We start from the raw sequence: 12,638 nt of genomic DNA, 5'->3' as shown, positions 1-12,638 counted from the left end.
CACCAGTTGATTGACAGTTGAGAGGCGGGACCAAAGAGACAAAGCTCAACCCCCGCAAGCACAAATAGGTGAGTACACACACATACACAGTTAGTAGTAGTTAGTAATTTTTAGTTGTAGTTAGTAACAATTGATTGATTGACAGTTGAGAGGCGGGCCGAAAGAACATATCACAACCCCCGCAAGCACAACAAGGTGAATACAACTAGGTGAATACACACACACACACGTATATATCTATCCATCTAATCAAACTAGGAATAATAAAGCCAACTTTTAACTTTAAGGTAAAGAATGTAGTCATTCAACTTTATAAATCTCCAGTGAGTCCCCTACTAGATTATTGCATCCAAGCATGTAGACCCCTTATCTTCAGGAAGACTTACATCAGATTTGGGAAAAGTTCAACACAGGGTAACAAGAATCATTCTAGAAGCAAGTCGACTCTCACATCAGGAACAGTTGAGGGCCACAGGGTTAACTACACACCAAATCAAACATAACAGGGCTGATTTCATCGAAACTTTTAAAAATATTTAACAATTTACAGGTTGGTGATCCAGACAACTTCTTCAAAAGGTCAGATTTCCCCTGAGACAGGAAGAAGACAGGAAGTCGGCGGCTTGTCGAACGTCCCCCCATTTGCCTTGATGATCTTTTCCAGTTGTACTTTAAAAGTTACCAGAGTTTTGGCATTTACTACTTTGGCGGGTAGGTGGTTCCACGGGTTAATACCCAGTGGGTAAAAAAGCATCTGTTCTCAGTCCTATACTGATGTAACACAAACAAGGAGCAACGGGCTGCCTGTCCCTGACAAAACAAAACGACTGACTTGTTGCACCATACAAATTCTAAAACATCCTATAAGCTGTTTTAATTCCTCACTGTTAGTTTATATAGCGTTCTGAGGCACTTAGAAAGTGGCACAGTCTTACGGAAAATAAATTTGTAGGAGGTTTAGGAAATTATATGGGCTTATTTGAGAATATAGGGCGAGAGTTGTAGATGGTATGGAGGGTCGTGCGGAGGGAAAAAGGCCAAAGAATGATGTGTATGGAAGGGAAACTAGAGTTTTGGGGAGGGAGTGGAGGGTGATGATGTTGGAGGAGGGTCAGAGGGAGTGTTTACGGAGGCGGCAGTGGCTAGTACTCCCTTCTGCCGTCCGCTGCTCCTATACCTCGCTGCCTCTCGTGTCGCCATGGCCTCGCGTTTCGCCATTTTGGACATTGATGTCGACCTCGATCAACGAGCGGGGAAGAAGAAGCAGGAGAAGACCAAACTGAAGAGCGAGGAGACCGCCAAGAAGACGGTGAACAAATGTGTCAGCAAGAAGAAGAAGCCTGGGGCGGCCGACGGCCTCAGTGTGAGTTGATCACCTCACCACCACCATACTTTATCTTGCCTCTCTCCCGCTCTACCTCTCTTCTTTAAACACCCACTAGTGCACGCTGCAACGCTAGTCTGCCTCTAAATGGTCTGGCTTGCTGCAACAAGGAATTCTGATGAAATAGTTATATCTCCCTAGTACCGGTACTGTACATGGCATGCCATTGATAGTCTGGACAAGTCGCTCCACTCTTATGCTCTTGGGGTGGATGCTCTATAACTATTATAATAACAGTATTAAGTTAAGGATGGTTTGAAGAAAGTTTGTGTAGAGACAAGTGAGTCGTGCAAGATGTTAAGCAAGAGCAGCAGCTGTTTTAGTAATATATGTCGAGCATTAGTCATGATCCCATGATTTCTTGGTGGCTTGGGCAGGCCAAAGGTGCTCTGCTTATCTCTACACCAGTGGTTCCTACATTTTTAAAATTTGCTTGATATATATTCATTGAGAGAATACTTTTTTTTTAGATGTATAACTATACAGCAATTTGCTTACATATTTACAATGCCCCATTTGGGCATTGATATTTGGGATACATAATATATAATGTTCAAAAGATGACCCGAATCCAGTGGTGGATGTTGTGACAATGGATTGTGATGGATTCTAATTATATATAATTTAAAAAACAATTATAATAAGGTCAGGAAAGTAGAATACTGTACCAAATAAATGTATTCAGTTGAATGAATGACCTATAAAAGATAACCATGGGACAAGCATGCAAAGCTTAAGATCAAGAGAGAGCAGGTGATGGAGGAGAGGACATAAGTCCTTCATGCAGAACCCTAAATATATATATCTTGGACGACCAGGCTGCAAGTAGCTGTATTTGACAGCCTGGTTGACCAGACTACTAACCAGGAGGCCTGGTCACAGACTGGGCTGTTGGGGGGGGGGGGCACAGATTCCCAGAATCAACACAAGGTAATTAGGCAGGTTTCTCATGGAAGCACTGTGGGGGAGGAAGCTCATAGGAGCTACTGAGGGTGTAGTCCAGAAATAGTGTGCAAGTATAATAAAATGCCCCTTTCTAATGCCCCTGGGGCAGACCTGCCTGCCACCTTGTGATAGATGGGAGTTGATGGGCGTGCTAGTTTAGTAGTTGTTGTTTCAGTGCAATATATTTATTTTCTTCAATACAGTGCATTTATTGCTTGCTTAATTGCAGCAGGCTGGTGAGTAGTACAACATGATCTTTTTATTACAGACTGACATAATTGCAATCTTATCCATTCTATATTAAAATGGCCATTTTGGTTTGGTTTAGTTGGATGCATGTACAAATTGTACCCATCATCTTGTTCAATTGAAGTGTGGTCAAAGTAAACCCAATTGTTGATGACAATGATTAATGTGTGACTTGTTTCATCAGCTGCAAGCAATGGCATTTGGAACCAACAACAAAGGTAAAACTAAGAAGAAACAAGCTAACAAAACAATTGATGGGGTTGAAAAAGACGTATCCTCTGCTAAGACAAATGGTCAAGTGAACCCAAGATTGGATGAAGACTGGCAGCGTCGAGACGATGAGGTAGTTTCCCTATGAGTGTATAAATGCACTGCTTAGTACAGTATTACCGCACACATTGACAAATGTTGGATACTTTATTATGTGGTAACTTATGAGTGGTAATACTGATTAATGTGGAGGATATGGTGTATAGATGAGTGTCATTTAGATTATATCCGCCTTTGTTACCTTATATTCCTCTCTTAATCTTAAGGCCGAATGCCTCCTTACTGAATGAGTGGGGGATATGGGGGGTAATAGTAACCACAGTACAGTATTTAATTTTCAGTTTATCCGTGATGAGAATGAGCGCTGCCTCAGAGAAGCCCTGATGTTGTCTAAACTTGATTTTGAAGAGAAAAAAAAGTTTTATCAGCAAATGAAGAAGGAACAGCAAGAAGAAGGAAAAGGAGGAAAAGTTAAAAAGAAGAAAGATAAACCGTTAACGATGTCCCTAGACCAGTTCAACAATCTCCGCCCAGACCAGGTAGGTTCTCCCATGAACCTATAGCCTTTCTTCATGTAAGTTTACTTATTCATGTGTGTTTTTATTCATCTTCCAGTTAAGAATGTAGATTCGATCACTCCTTAGCCTTTTCATATTTTATGGTACAAGCAACATGCTTGAAGGTTTCTTCTCTTCTAAAAATTTTGTCAGTTGTATAATTTGCCCAGATGTATATATATACACATCTGGGCAAATAAACTATGACAGTGTCAGACCACGGAGGAAGAATTGAAACAGGAATTTCCTTAAGTACTTTCGTATATTAATACATCTTCATTCCTTCTGAAGATGTATGTTTGGTTTGCTCACCACAAAAGGGCATTTTATTACATTCAGTGCTTGATACTTATTTTTATTTTCAGCTGACGGGAAAATCTGAACCAGATGATCCTGTTCCACCTGGCCAGGAGGTAATGCAAGACCGAGAAAAATTCTTTGATGACATTGAGGAGGCAACTAAGAAAACCCTCGAGAGAGAGAGTAGACATGAAAATTATAAAGCCACAGCTGGACAGGTAATTACCATTGTGGTTATTCATTGTTTTTTATTTCAAAGCTATTGCTTTATGCTCTTTTTTTTGATTGCACAATTACTTTTAAAATGTAGTTTGGTGGTGTGCTACTGTATTATCTATATTATGTAGTCTCATACTTTACATATCTTATGAGTGTCATATATATATTTTATTGGCACATTTACTACAATGCTTTATTTTAAAATAATATTTTGAGATTACTTAACCTTTCAAGTATGGCTATGGAAATAAGTGCATGTCTGCCCTGATGCAGAAAAATTAAGAATATAAAATATATATATATTTTTCTTGTATAATTATTAATTTGGATGTAAGCTGTAGGGAAAATTAGAAATAAACTAAATATTTACACTTTTTACTGAATTCATGAGGTGTAGAAGGTTGGCAGGTGGTGGGCTCGGTCAGCATCTGTCAATGCCAGATGTGAGGTGTGCCGAAACACGGCTTGTGACAGATGACATTGACTTTGTTTCTATAATCGATTTTTACTCTTTTTAGTTCATTCACTATGAACTATTCAACTATGTGTTGAATAACTAGATTTGTACATGTTATTTACAAAAACCTGGATTTGAGTACATTACTAACTATAAAGATAATGTGTTAGGCCTAGAATGTGTAATTACACAAGCAAAATTCTGGTATCATTTATAATTGCTACTATTGATGAAGTTATTGTGTGCTGTAAGCAATGCTATTATCATCAAATCACAATTTTGTATTTCCTGCTGGTGTTTGGGTCTGTGTCTGATGACATTGACAGACTGAATATTAGCAAAGGAATATGTTGCAAGACACTTCCTTTGAGCTATGCCAGGAACAGACTTGTGTGCAATATACAAGTTTATACTACATTGTTGACCTATATACAGTACATTACTCATCACTGTTTTGTTAATTATGTGTAAAGAGAGTTTTTCCACACATTGCATCACCTGAAGTGCAACTGCAAAAAAATAAACCCTTTAAGGCAATCATCACAGATTTCTCCTTGACTTAGCTTGTCAGCAGTATTACATCGCCATAATCCACGGACTGAGTGGAAATCTGGTTGATGGGGTTCTGGGAGTTCTTCTACTCCCCAAGCCCGGCCCGAGGCCAGGCTTGACTTGTGAGAGTTTGGTCTACTAGGCTGTTGCTTGGAGCGGCCCGCAGGCCCACATACCCACCACAGCCCGGTTGATCCGGCACTCCTTGGCCTGCTCCCTCTGTCACCTGACAATCTCCTGATGTGATCGAAACCCTTTTTACTCCACACTGGCAGAAGCCCCTTTGAACATAGCTGTACTTTAGGGCCTTTATATGTTCTCTTGTCTGACTCTACTAAGCACACACTTATTTCTCCCCATCACAACATTACTCTGAAAAGAAACTTATTTGATGTTCTGAGTAAGCATTTTGCCAAGTATGTGTGTGTGGAGTTTAGAGCAATGATCCTCTGTAAGCCTTGTATCTATCATTCTTCTTATTGGGGTGCTATAAGTACTGTAGGTGATTTTTAATTGTGTGTTTATTTTCTTATTTAAGTTTGTCACTGGACATTAAAATGTAATCGTTAGAGTAATAGCAAAACTCTTTGCTTAGGTCACCCAAGTAGTGTTGAGCTATTTGGTAAGGAAGGCCATGAAAGATTTTGTTCATTTTATATAATCTGACAGTATAAATGCACAGAATTGGAGGGCATTAAATTAACTGTAGCTATGTTATATTTGCAGTATAATCAAGAAGTTCGTGTATCTCAATATGAAGCCGAACTAGAAAAACGAGACTTTGAAATTCAGGCGTTAAGATTAGAAGTAGATTCGCTGAAGAGTGAACTCTTGTTGGTCAAGACCAGAAATAAGAAACTATGTGAGGTAAGGTTTCATAGAATGTGTTACTACTTTTAAAATTAATTATTCATGTTAAGTTGAAAGAAAGTGTTAAACATGTTCATGCATCTTCCATTATCAGTCTTATTTATGTTTATATATCGATACTTAGGTTTGGAGAAACTGCATCAGCCCTGTCAGTTTCTTTTCTTCAATTTTCATTATTTTTTTACATCCTGGGCAATATCTCAAGTGTCTGTATATATTTACTGTATTTGGAACTCGAGGTTTCTGTCTATAAGATTATAAGCCAAGGTTATTTTTTTGAAGTGGGGTGATGTATTAGGCTAATTTTCATCAGGGGTTCTTCATTCTTGTATAGAATCATGACAGTTAAATTGGAACTTGTTGGCTGTCACAGCCACATTAACTAGACTTTGTCTACTTGTGTAATTACCAGTGAGCGTCCCCATTGCCTGGGTTTCCTACTTGGTCCTTCAGGCCTGCCAAGAAAAATCCCAGTTAGTTCTATCCCAGGTTCAAACTTGTCTGGGTCTCATGTGGGATTCTTGGTCTGTGTTGCTTTTCCTTCCTCCAGCAGCTTTGCTCTGGCTATAGTACCACTGCCTTCTAGTGTTGGGGTGGCCCCGGGTTACTTAGTGTTTGCTCGAGCATTTGTGTGGGAGCCGGAACATTGCCCGTATGGGTTCTTGCTAGGCAAGGATTAGATTAAGGGGCTGGTCTGGTTTCTCTAATTTTAACCCCTTTTGCCCTAATCTGGGAAAAATTGTGGGTGGATAAAGTTATATCCCTATCCAGTCAAAATGTTCCTAGAAGTCTACTGATGTTACCCAATCCGGCCAGTAAGCCGGACAAGCAGAGATTATTCCGGATCAGAAAGTCAGGCATCGGGCCGTACAGTATTAATCCCGTACGACTGTGGCTCCAGGCGCGTGGTGTGGTGGTGGGGTGGGTGGGTGGATGGTGTCAGGAGAGAGGGAAGCATTGAGAGGGAGTGCCTGGGGGATAAGGTAAATAGATATTAAATGGATTTTCTGTGATTTATTTGTTTAATGTGTGTCGGAAAGATGGGTCTTGATGGATTTGTACTTGCCTAAATGTGCATCAGGATTATTATAAAGATACCTGTATTTCACTACACTACTCTCTTGGTAAGGTAAGTCACAAATTTGAATATATTATAGTGATTGTAGGCCGTCAAATTTTTTCCAACAAAATCCCATATGGAATGAATCAGCCTCGCCCTATACAGTTCGTTTAAGTGAGGACATACTATATGATATCTGATTCCAAGGACGAATATGGAGATTTTGCTTTAAAGTGCAGATTTAGCTTGAGTTTAAGTATGAGAGTGCTTGTACCTGGTTAAATATACCTCTGTTTATATGTAAGCTTCCCTTACTGGAATTGTCTGGGTGTGAAGGGATAGTAATTCCTTCTTGAAGAAGTCCACCTATGAGTAGCACTGTTCTAGTGCTTGCTTTGGCTCGGTATAACCCCAATGGAACATTTTAAAACATCCCAACTGTGCCAGGGATGAGGATTTGATTGGGATCAGGGATCAGTCCTGATTGGCTTAGGCGATTCTTCCAATCATGGGAAGAACTGGACTTTGGCTATGAAAGACACCAAGTGTGTTCCTTACATTGTGTTTTATCTGCACTAAAATCCTCATTTTTTCTATTATAAAAAAATTTCACTTAGATTTTTTAACCTCATTTCAAACCATGAATTTATTACAAAATGTTTTAAGTTTGTTTTTACATTCGTCGATTTATGCCCCGACATTAACATGTCAAGTTTTCCCCTGATGTGCTTCACTCCAAGGCTGAAATGCTGGTAAAATTTCTTCTGTGCCACCAACCACAGTGAGAGAGGGTATCTAGTTTGTATTAAAGCATGCATTTGTATAAAGATATATGAAGATGTTCAGTTAAGTTCATTCTAGAGAATAAGGGGTTCTTTACTTCAGTTCATTCATTCATTTATTCAAATTTCAATGTGTGATTTATAGAATGAGTAATATTTCAGGTATTTTGCTCTGCTGAAATGAAAAGCAAGGCAGAGTTAGTAGTAGAACTGGACAAAATGACCAAAGTACGGGAGGAACTCACGCAAGAAGTGTCGAACCTTTCTGCCCAGGTAGAACAAGAAAGGTCAAAAGTCAACCAACTTACGCTTGATCTAAAAAAGTCACATGTAAGTTACTTGTTTGCATTATGTTTTATTTGTATTTATTTTCTGAAAGATTACCTGTTCTTTTATTTTGTGTATATGTGAACCCAAAGGGTTCAGGAATATCAATAGATACTGAAAATATATCATCAGTGAACTCCTGCTCAAGTCAACAAATACAGTCAACCCAACCATCTCTTTCCTGTAAAATCTCTGTGGCTCTATCATAGAAACTAAACAGATTTGTTACACAGGATTTTCCTGATCGAAAAACATACTATCTGTTATTATATCATTTCTCTCCAGGTGTTTCACCATTTAGCTTTAATTATTTTTTCTAATGTTTTGATTACTATGCTTGTTAATGATACAAGGGTCTTCCCCTTGCTACTATTTTTTGTAGACTGGATCTATGTTAACTTTTTTCCGTATATTTGCCATGACCCCTGTTCACAAAGATGCCTGAAAAATCAGTTGGTAGAATGCCGAGCTCAGGTGCACATTCTCTCAGAACCCAAAGTGAAATTTCACCTGGGCCAATTGCTTAGTTCCTTGAACATTTTTCCACTTTGGCCAGACAGAGATGGACATATCTGTGCAGTCCGTTTATTCTCAAAAATTCGTATTGTGTTTGGTTCTTTGAAAATTTCATTATGCACAAACACACTTTGGAATTGTTTGTTTAGCATTTCACAAATTTCCTGTTTATTCTATATGAATCTGTTCCCCCATTTTCTATCTCTGAATTTTATCCTTTACCTGCAATTTGCTTTTAATGGATTTAGAGATTAGGCCTGGTTTTTGTTTTACATTTGTCCACTAACCCTTTCTCAAGATTTCTTGCTGCCCCTCTTCTCGCTGCTGTGTAGTTGTTTCTTACTTCTTTGTACTGCTGGTATGCTTGAGGGTTTGGCCTCTTCCTATAATGATTCCATTTATTTTTTCTCTGACCCTCTCACAATTTCTGTTGAACCAATCCTGCTTTCGAGCTCTGCATCTGTTTTGGTATAAAAATTGTTGTACCTTCATTATATATTTCACAAAACTTGGCATACATCTCATTTATATACGTCCTTGCCTAACAACAAAGTCTTTCCAATCAAATTTGAAGAACCTTTTTTAAGTTCTCCATGGTTATCTTATCTTGAGATGATTTCGGGGCTTTTTAGTGTCCCCGCGGCCCGGGCCTCCACCCCCAGGAAGCAGCCCGTGACAGCTGACTAACACCCAGGTACCTATTTTACTGCTGGGTAACAGGGGCATTGGGTGAAAGAAACTGCCCATTGTTTCTGGCCGGCGCCTGGGATCGAATCCAGGACCACAAGTCCAGCGTACTGTCCGCTTGGCCGACCAGCTCCCTACTGGTGTTCTCTCCTGAAGTAAAGTTTTCCACTGCTTCATTTTCCTCATTCTTTTCAAGATTATATTGAGATTATATTGCATTACATAATTTATTTTCAAAAGGACATAGTTGCTCTAACCCAAGGGAAGCAGGTACTGTCAAATATATCTTCTTCTTTCCTGGTGAATATCAAATCCAGCATTGAAGGAACATCTCCTTCACTCATTCTTGTAGCCTGCTTAAAGCGTTGATACGTTAGTGTCTCAAGTTTGAGATTTATGAATCTGCTAGTCCAAAAATCCTCCATCCTTGCTTCATAAGCCTCCCAATGTATTGATTTCAAGATGAAGTCACAAAGTACCAACAATTGTGATGCATATTTATCTGCTCTTACTGTAATATCTCTCAGGATCATTACGAGGCTCTTTCGTTTATCATCCCTCTCTGCAACAAGAGCATTATGAAGATAGGCAGAAAAAAAAGAGGACCGAGATGAATATTAGCAACATAATATTATCACTAGACCATATAGATGGCAAAATGAAAGAGACTAGTATAATACTAGCCAACCTTTAAACATACAAAAAAGTTGTGCATTACTTGTGTATAATTGAAATTAAAATATGCAGCAGTGGGGCATATTTTAGGTGCATATGCACCCTAACTCCTTTAATATACATATATATTACTAAGGTATGTTGCTAAGTTACAAAAGGCTCAAAAGCATGCAACAAAATAGATCTCATACCTTCACTGTTGACTTAAGATGAGACCTCTGATTTCCTGCTACATCATCACACTCGACACCACACACCTATCCTGCTATTTTCTTACAGATTTACAGTAGTAAACATTGGCAAGCTTCAGTGGAAATTTGTATGTTAGTCTGAACATCATCATCTAATTTAAACATGATTCAGATGGATTGAATCTTTTTTTTTCCCCTTTGTGGACTAGACACTGAAATATTGCATTTGTATTTCAGGGTAAAAAGAAGCATAATGCAGAAGCGGCTAACAAGGACTAAAGCCAAGATCTTGGGGATATTAGTTGGGGAAAATGACATTCAACACTCTTCCAAAATGTTTATGGAGTTCTCTCTGCAGTATAATGTCAGCATGATAAAAAGACTATAAGAAATTTGAGCAGCCATAGTGGAGGTATAGTTGAGAAGTACAAATAATATTAGAACATTTCATTAGTTTATTATAGATTGAATGAGTAAATTTATATTTTATGAAGGCTAATCTTAAATACTAATGTTCTTCAAAATACTGTGTTAAGTATGCAGAAATAAGAGATGAATATAATCATCAGATTAGTGTATGTAAAAATAAGTTGTTTTGCATATATGATTGGCTGATTTTTATTAATTGTTAAATATCTTTGTAAAATGGCATTATGAACGCGTTTAAAACTGTTATTTTTCCTTTACATTTCTATACAATAAAGAGTATTTTATGTTGGGTAAGGTTTAGTTTTCTAAAATATTCTCACAAAGTTGTTGTGGAACTGTAAAACTAAAATTTTCCATGGGCTATATATATATCAAGAAGTTAAAATTTTGCTTCAAATCCTGTCCCGTAATACAGCATTAATTTTTTCCGGATAATTTACTCTTTTTGTAATGGTATGCACAATCATTACAACCATAGGCTGTGAATAGGAAGAAAAATAATGTGCCATTTGCTTGTATTTGTAAACATGATTGATAGTTATGGGAAACATTTTCACCTTACCCACTGCCCTACCCTTTACCTCCCCAGAAGGGGAAATTGATGGTACTGTGATACTTGTGTGCAAGTTGTTCACTTGGTTTAAATCTTGTAGATATATATAGTTCATAGATACATTTAATTTCACTTAATCTATACTGCCATCTAAGGGTTAAAAGCCCTTTACTGGTTTAGTAACCTTTGCCTGTTAAATAAGAAATTTAGTCCAGTATTGATACACAGGTATCATTGGGGGTGGGAGTCTGCACGGTTCCAGTGCTCATCGTGGTAACTTCACACAAATTTTGTGTATTAACAGTTAAGTGAACTGCTTCCAATCATTTGTACTGAGAGTAATCATGGAATTAATACAAAATTCATTCAGCTAAATACCTACTGTGGCAAGTCATGTTAATACTATCAGTAATTTGAAATACCGCAAATTATTTTAAATTTGTTTACAAAAAATGTATTAAAAGTACATACAAAACTCTAGACAATGTATAAATTATGTTTCAACTTTTTAAACACGTGAATACATATAATATGTCTCCGAGATGATGTACTCGTTCTGCCACTGGAGGCTGAAGAGAGACCCCTAGAAGGAGCAGGGCATCAAGGACATGCAGAGATAAATATTTATTGTGTTCAGTTATATCTTTGTTCTAAAGATATAGGTACACGTCAGATATGCTGATAAAATATCACAGTAAGAAAATCCAAGTGGTAAACTATGAGTGTATACATTATCTGTATATTTTAATTTTATATATTACAGAATTGTAAGGAAAATACCTAATTCTTGAATTTCTTATAGCACTGAAGTATTATTTCATATTAAAGTATTATTTCTTAATACACTACCTTTTATTATCATAATTTTTGTATGTGCTCTTTCTTTGGTATATGATTATCTTCCTATTTTTACATACCCTTGTTCTTTGATCATTATTGCACTTTATATATGACCTTAGGACAATTTGTACATGAACAGTAATGAGTGAACTGAAGGAAAATATTTTACATGCATGAGATGTAGACTTGTTTTCTGCTCCTGGATTTGGTAACGTCCTTCACGAGGTTATCTCGGTACCATAAAAAGTATCGTTATATAGTAAACATATGTTTAGCTTATTAGTCAGACTGATAGTGACCTCTTCGATGGCTAAACAGAAAAAGGAGGGGTCTAAAAGATCACACTGTTGATACCTTCACGTGAGTATAATTCGTATTTCCCAAATGATACAGCTGGTCATCACTTCGTCGCAGGGAATCAGACATGCCCGCAAGAATATATTACTGTAGGCAAACTTATTTTTTATGCTTTGCTTACCTTTCTGTCATCTGTTTTGATTTGTCCACTTTCCTGGTGGTCTTTTTCTTGTTTAGGGTCATCTATGATTCCCTGCAACTCTAAAGAGACTGGCCAGGTTGCCTCTGGTTCCCAGTAGGGTTATATAACTCGAGGGCATGGCATGGACTGAATTGGCTGGAGCTTGCCAGGCACCAAGGACACACCAGAAAGAGGCATTTAATTACATTTACCCATTTTTTCTCTCCTTTTCATGACTTTTCCATACAAATGTATTATTTTATTATAAATAATTTTTTGTAGGTGCGCAGATGGCAA

The 12,638-nt window shown here is 37.8% G+C and overlaps 1 protein-coding gene across 2 annotated transcripts; it reads left to right on the top strand.

Annotated features, from left to right (window-relative positions):
• The first annotated feature begins 447 nt into the window (after nucleotides 1–447).
• On the top strand, nucleotides 448–11,864 carry LOC123765716 (G kinase-anchoring protein 1). 2 transcript variants are annotated; one of them, XM_045754412.2, is made up of 7 exons: nucleotides 448–550; nucleotides 2,763–2,921; nucleotides 3,190–3,387; nucleotides 3,771–3,923; nucleotides 5,660–5,800; nucleotides 7,808–7,975; nucleotides 10,279–11,864. In XM_045754412.2, exons 2-7 carry the CDS (start codon nucleotides 2,772–2,774, stop codon nucleotides 10,318–10,320), a joined length of 852 nt encoding a protein of 283 aa, XP_045610368.1. In that variant the 5' UTR covers nucleotides 448–550; nucleotides 2,763–2,771; the 3' UTR covers nucleotides 10,321–11,864. The 2 variants fall into 2 exon arrangements, with proteins under 2 accessions (XP_045610368.1, XP_045610366.1); XM_045754410.2 differs by lacking the exon at nucleotides 448–550 and adding an exon at nucleotides 1,112–1,363.
• The last annotated feature ends 774 nt before the right edge of the window (nucleotides 11,865–12,638 follow it).

The sequence above is a fragment of the Procambarus clarkii genome, chromosome 37 (assembly GCF_040958095.1).
Source record: "Procambarus clarkii isolate CNS0578487 chromosome 37, FALCON_Pclarkii_2.0, whole genome shotgun sequence".
Classification (NCBI taxonomy): Eukaryota; Metazoa; Arthropoda; class Malacostraca; order Decapoda; family Cambaridae; genus Procambarus; species Procambarus clarkii.
The sequence above is the reverse complement of the archived record's forward strand: the minus strand, read 5'-3'. Positions and strand labels throughout refer to the sequence as shown.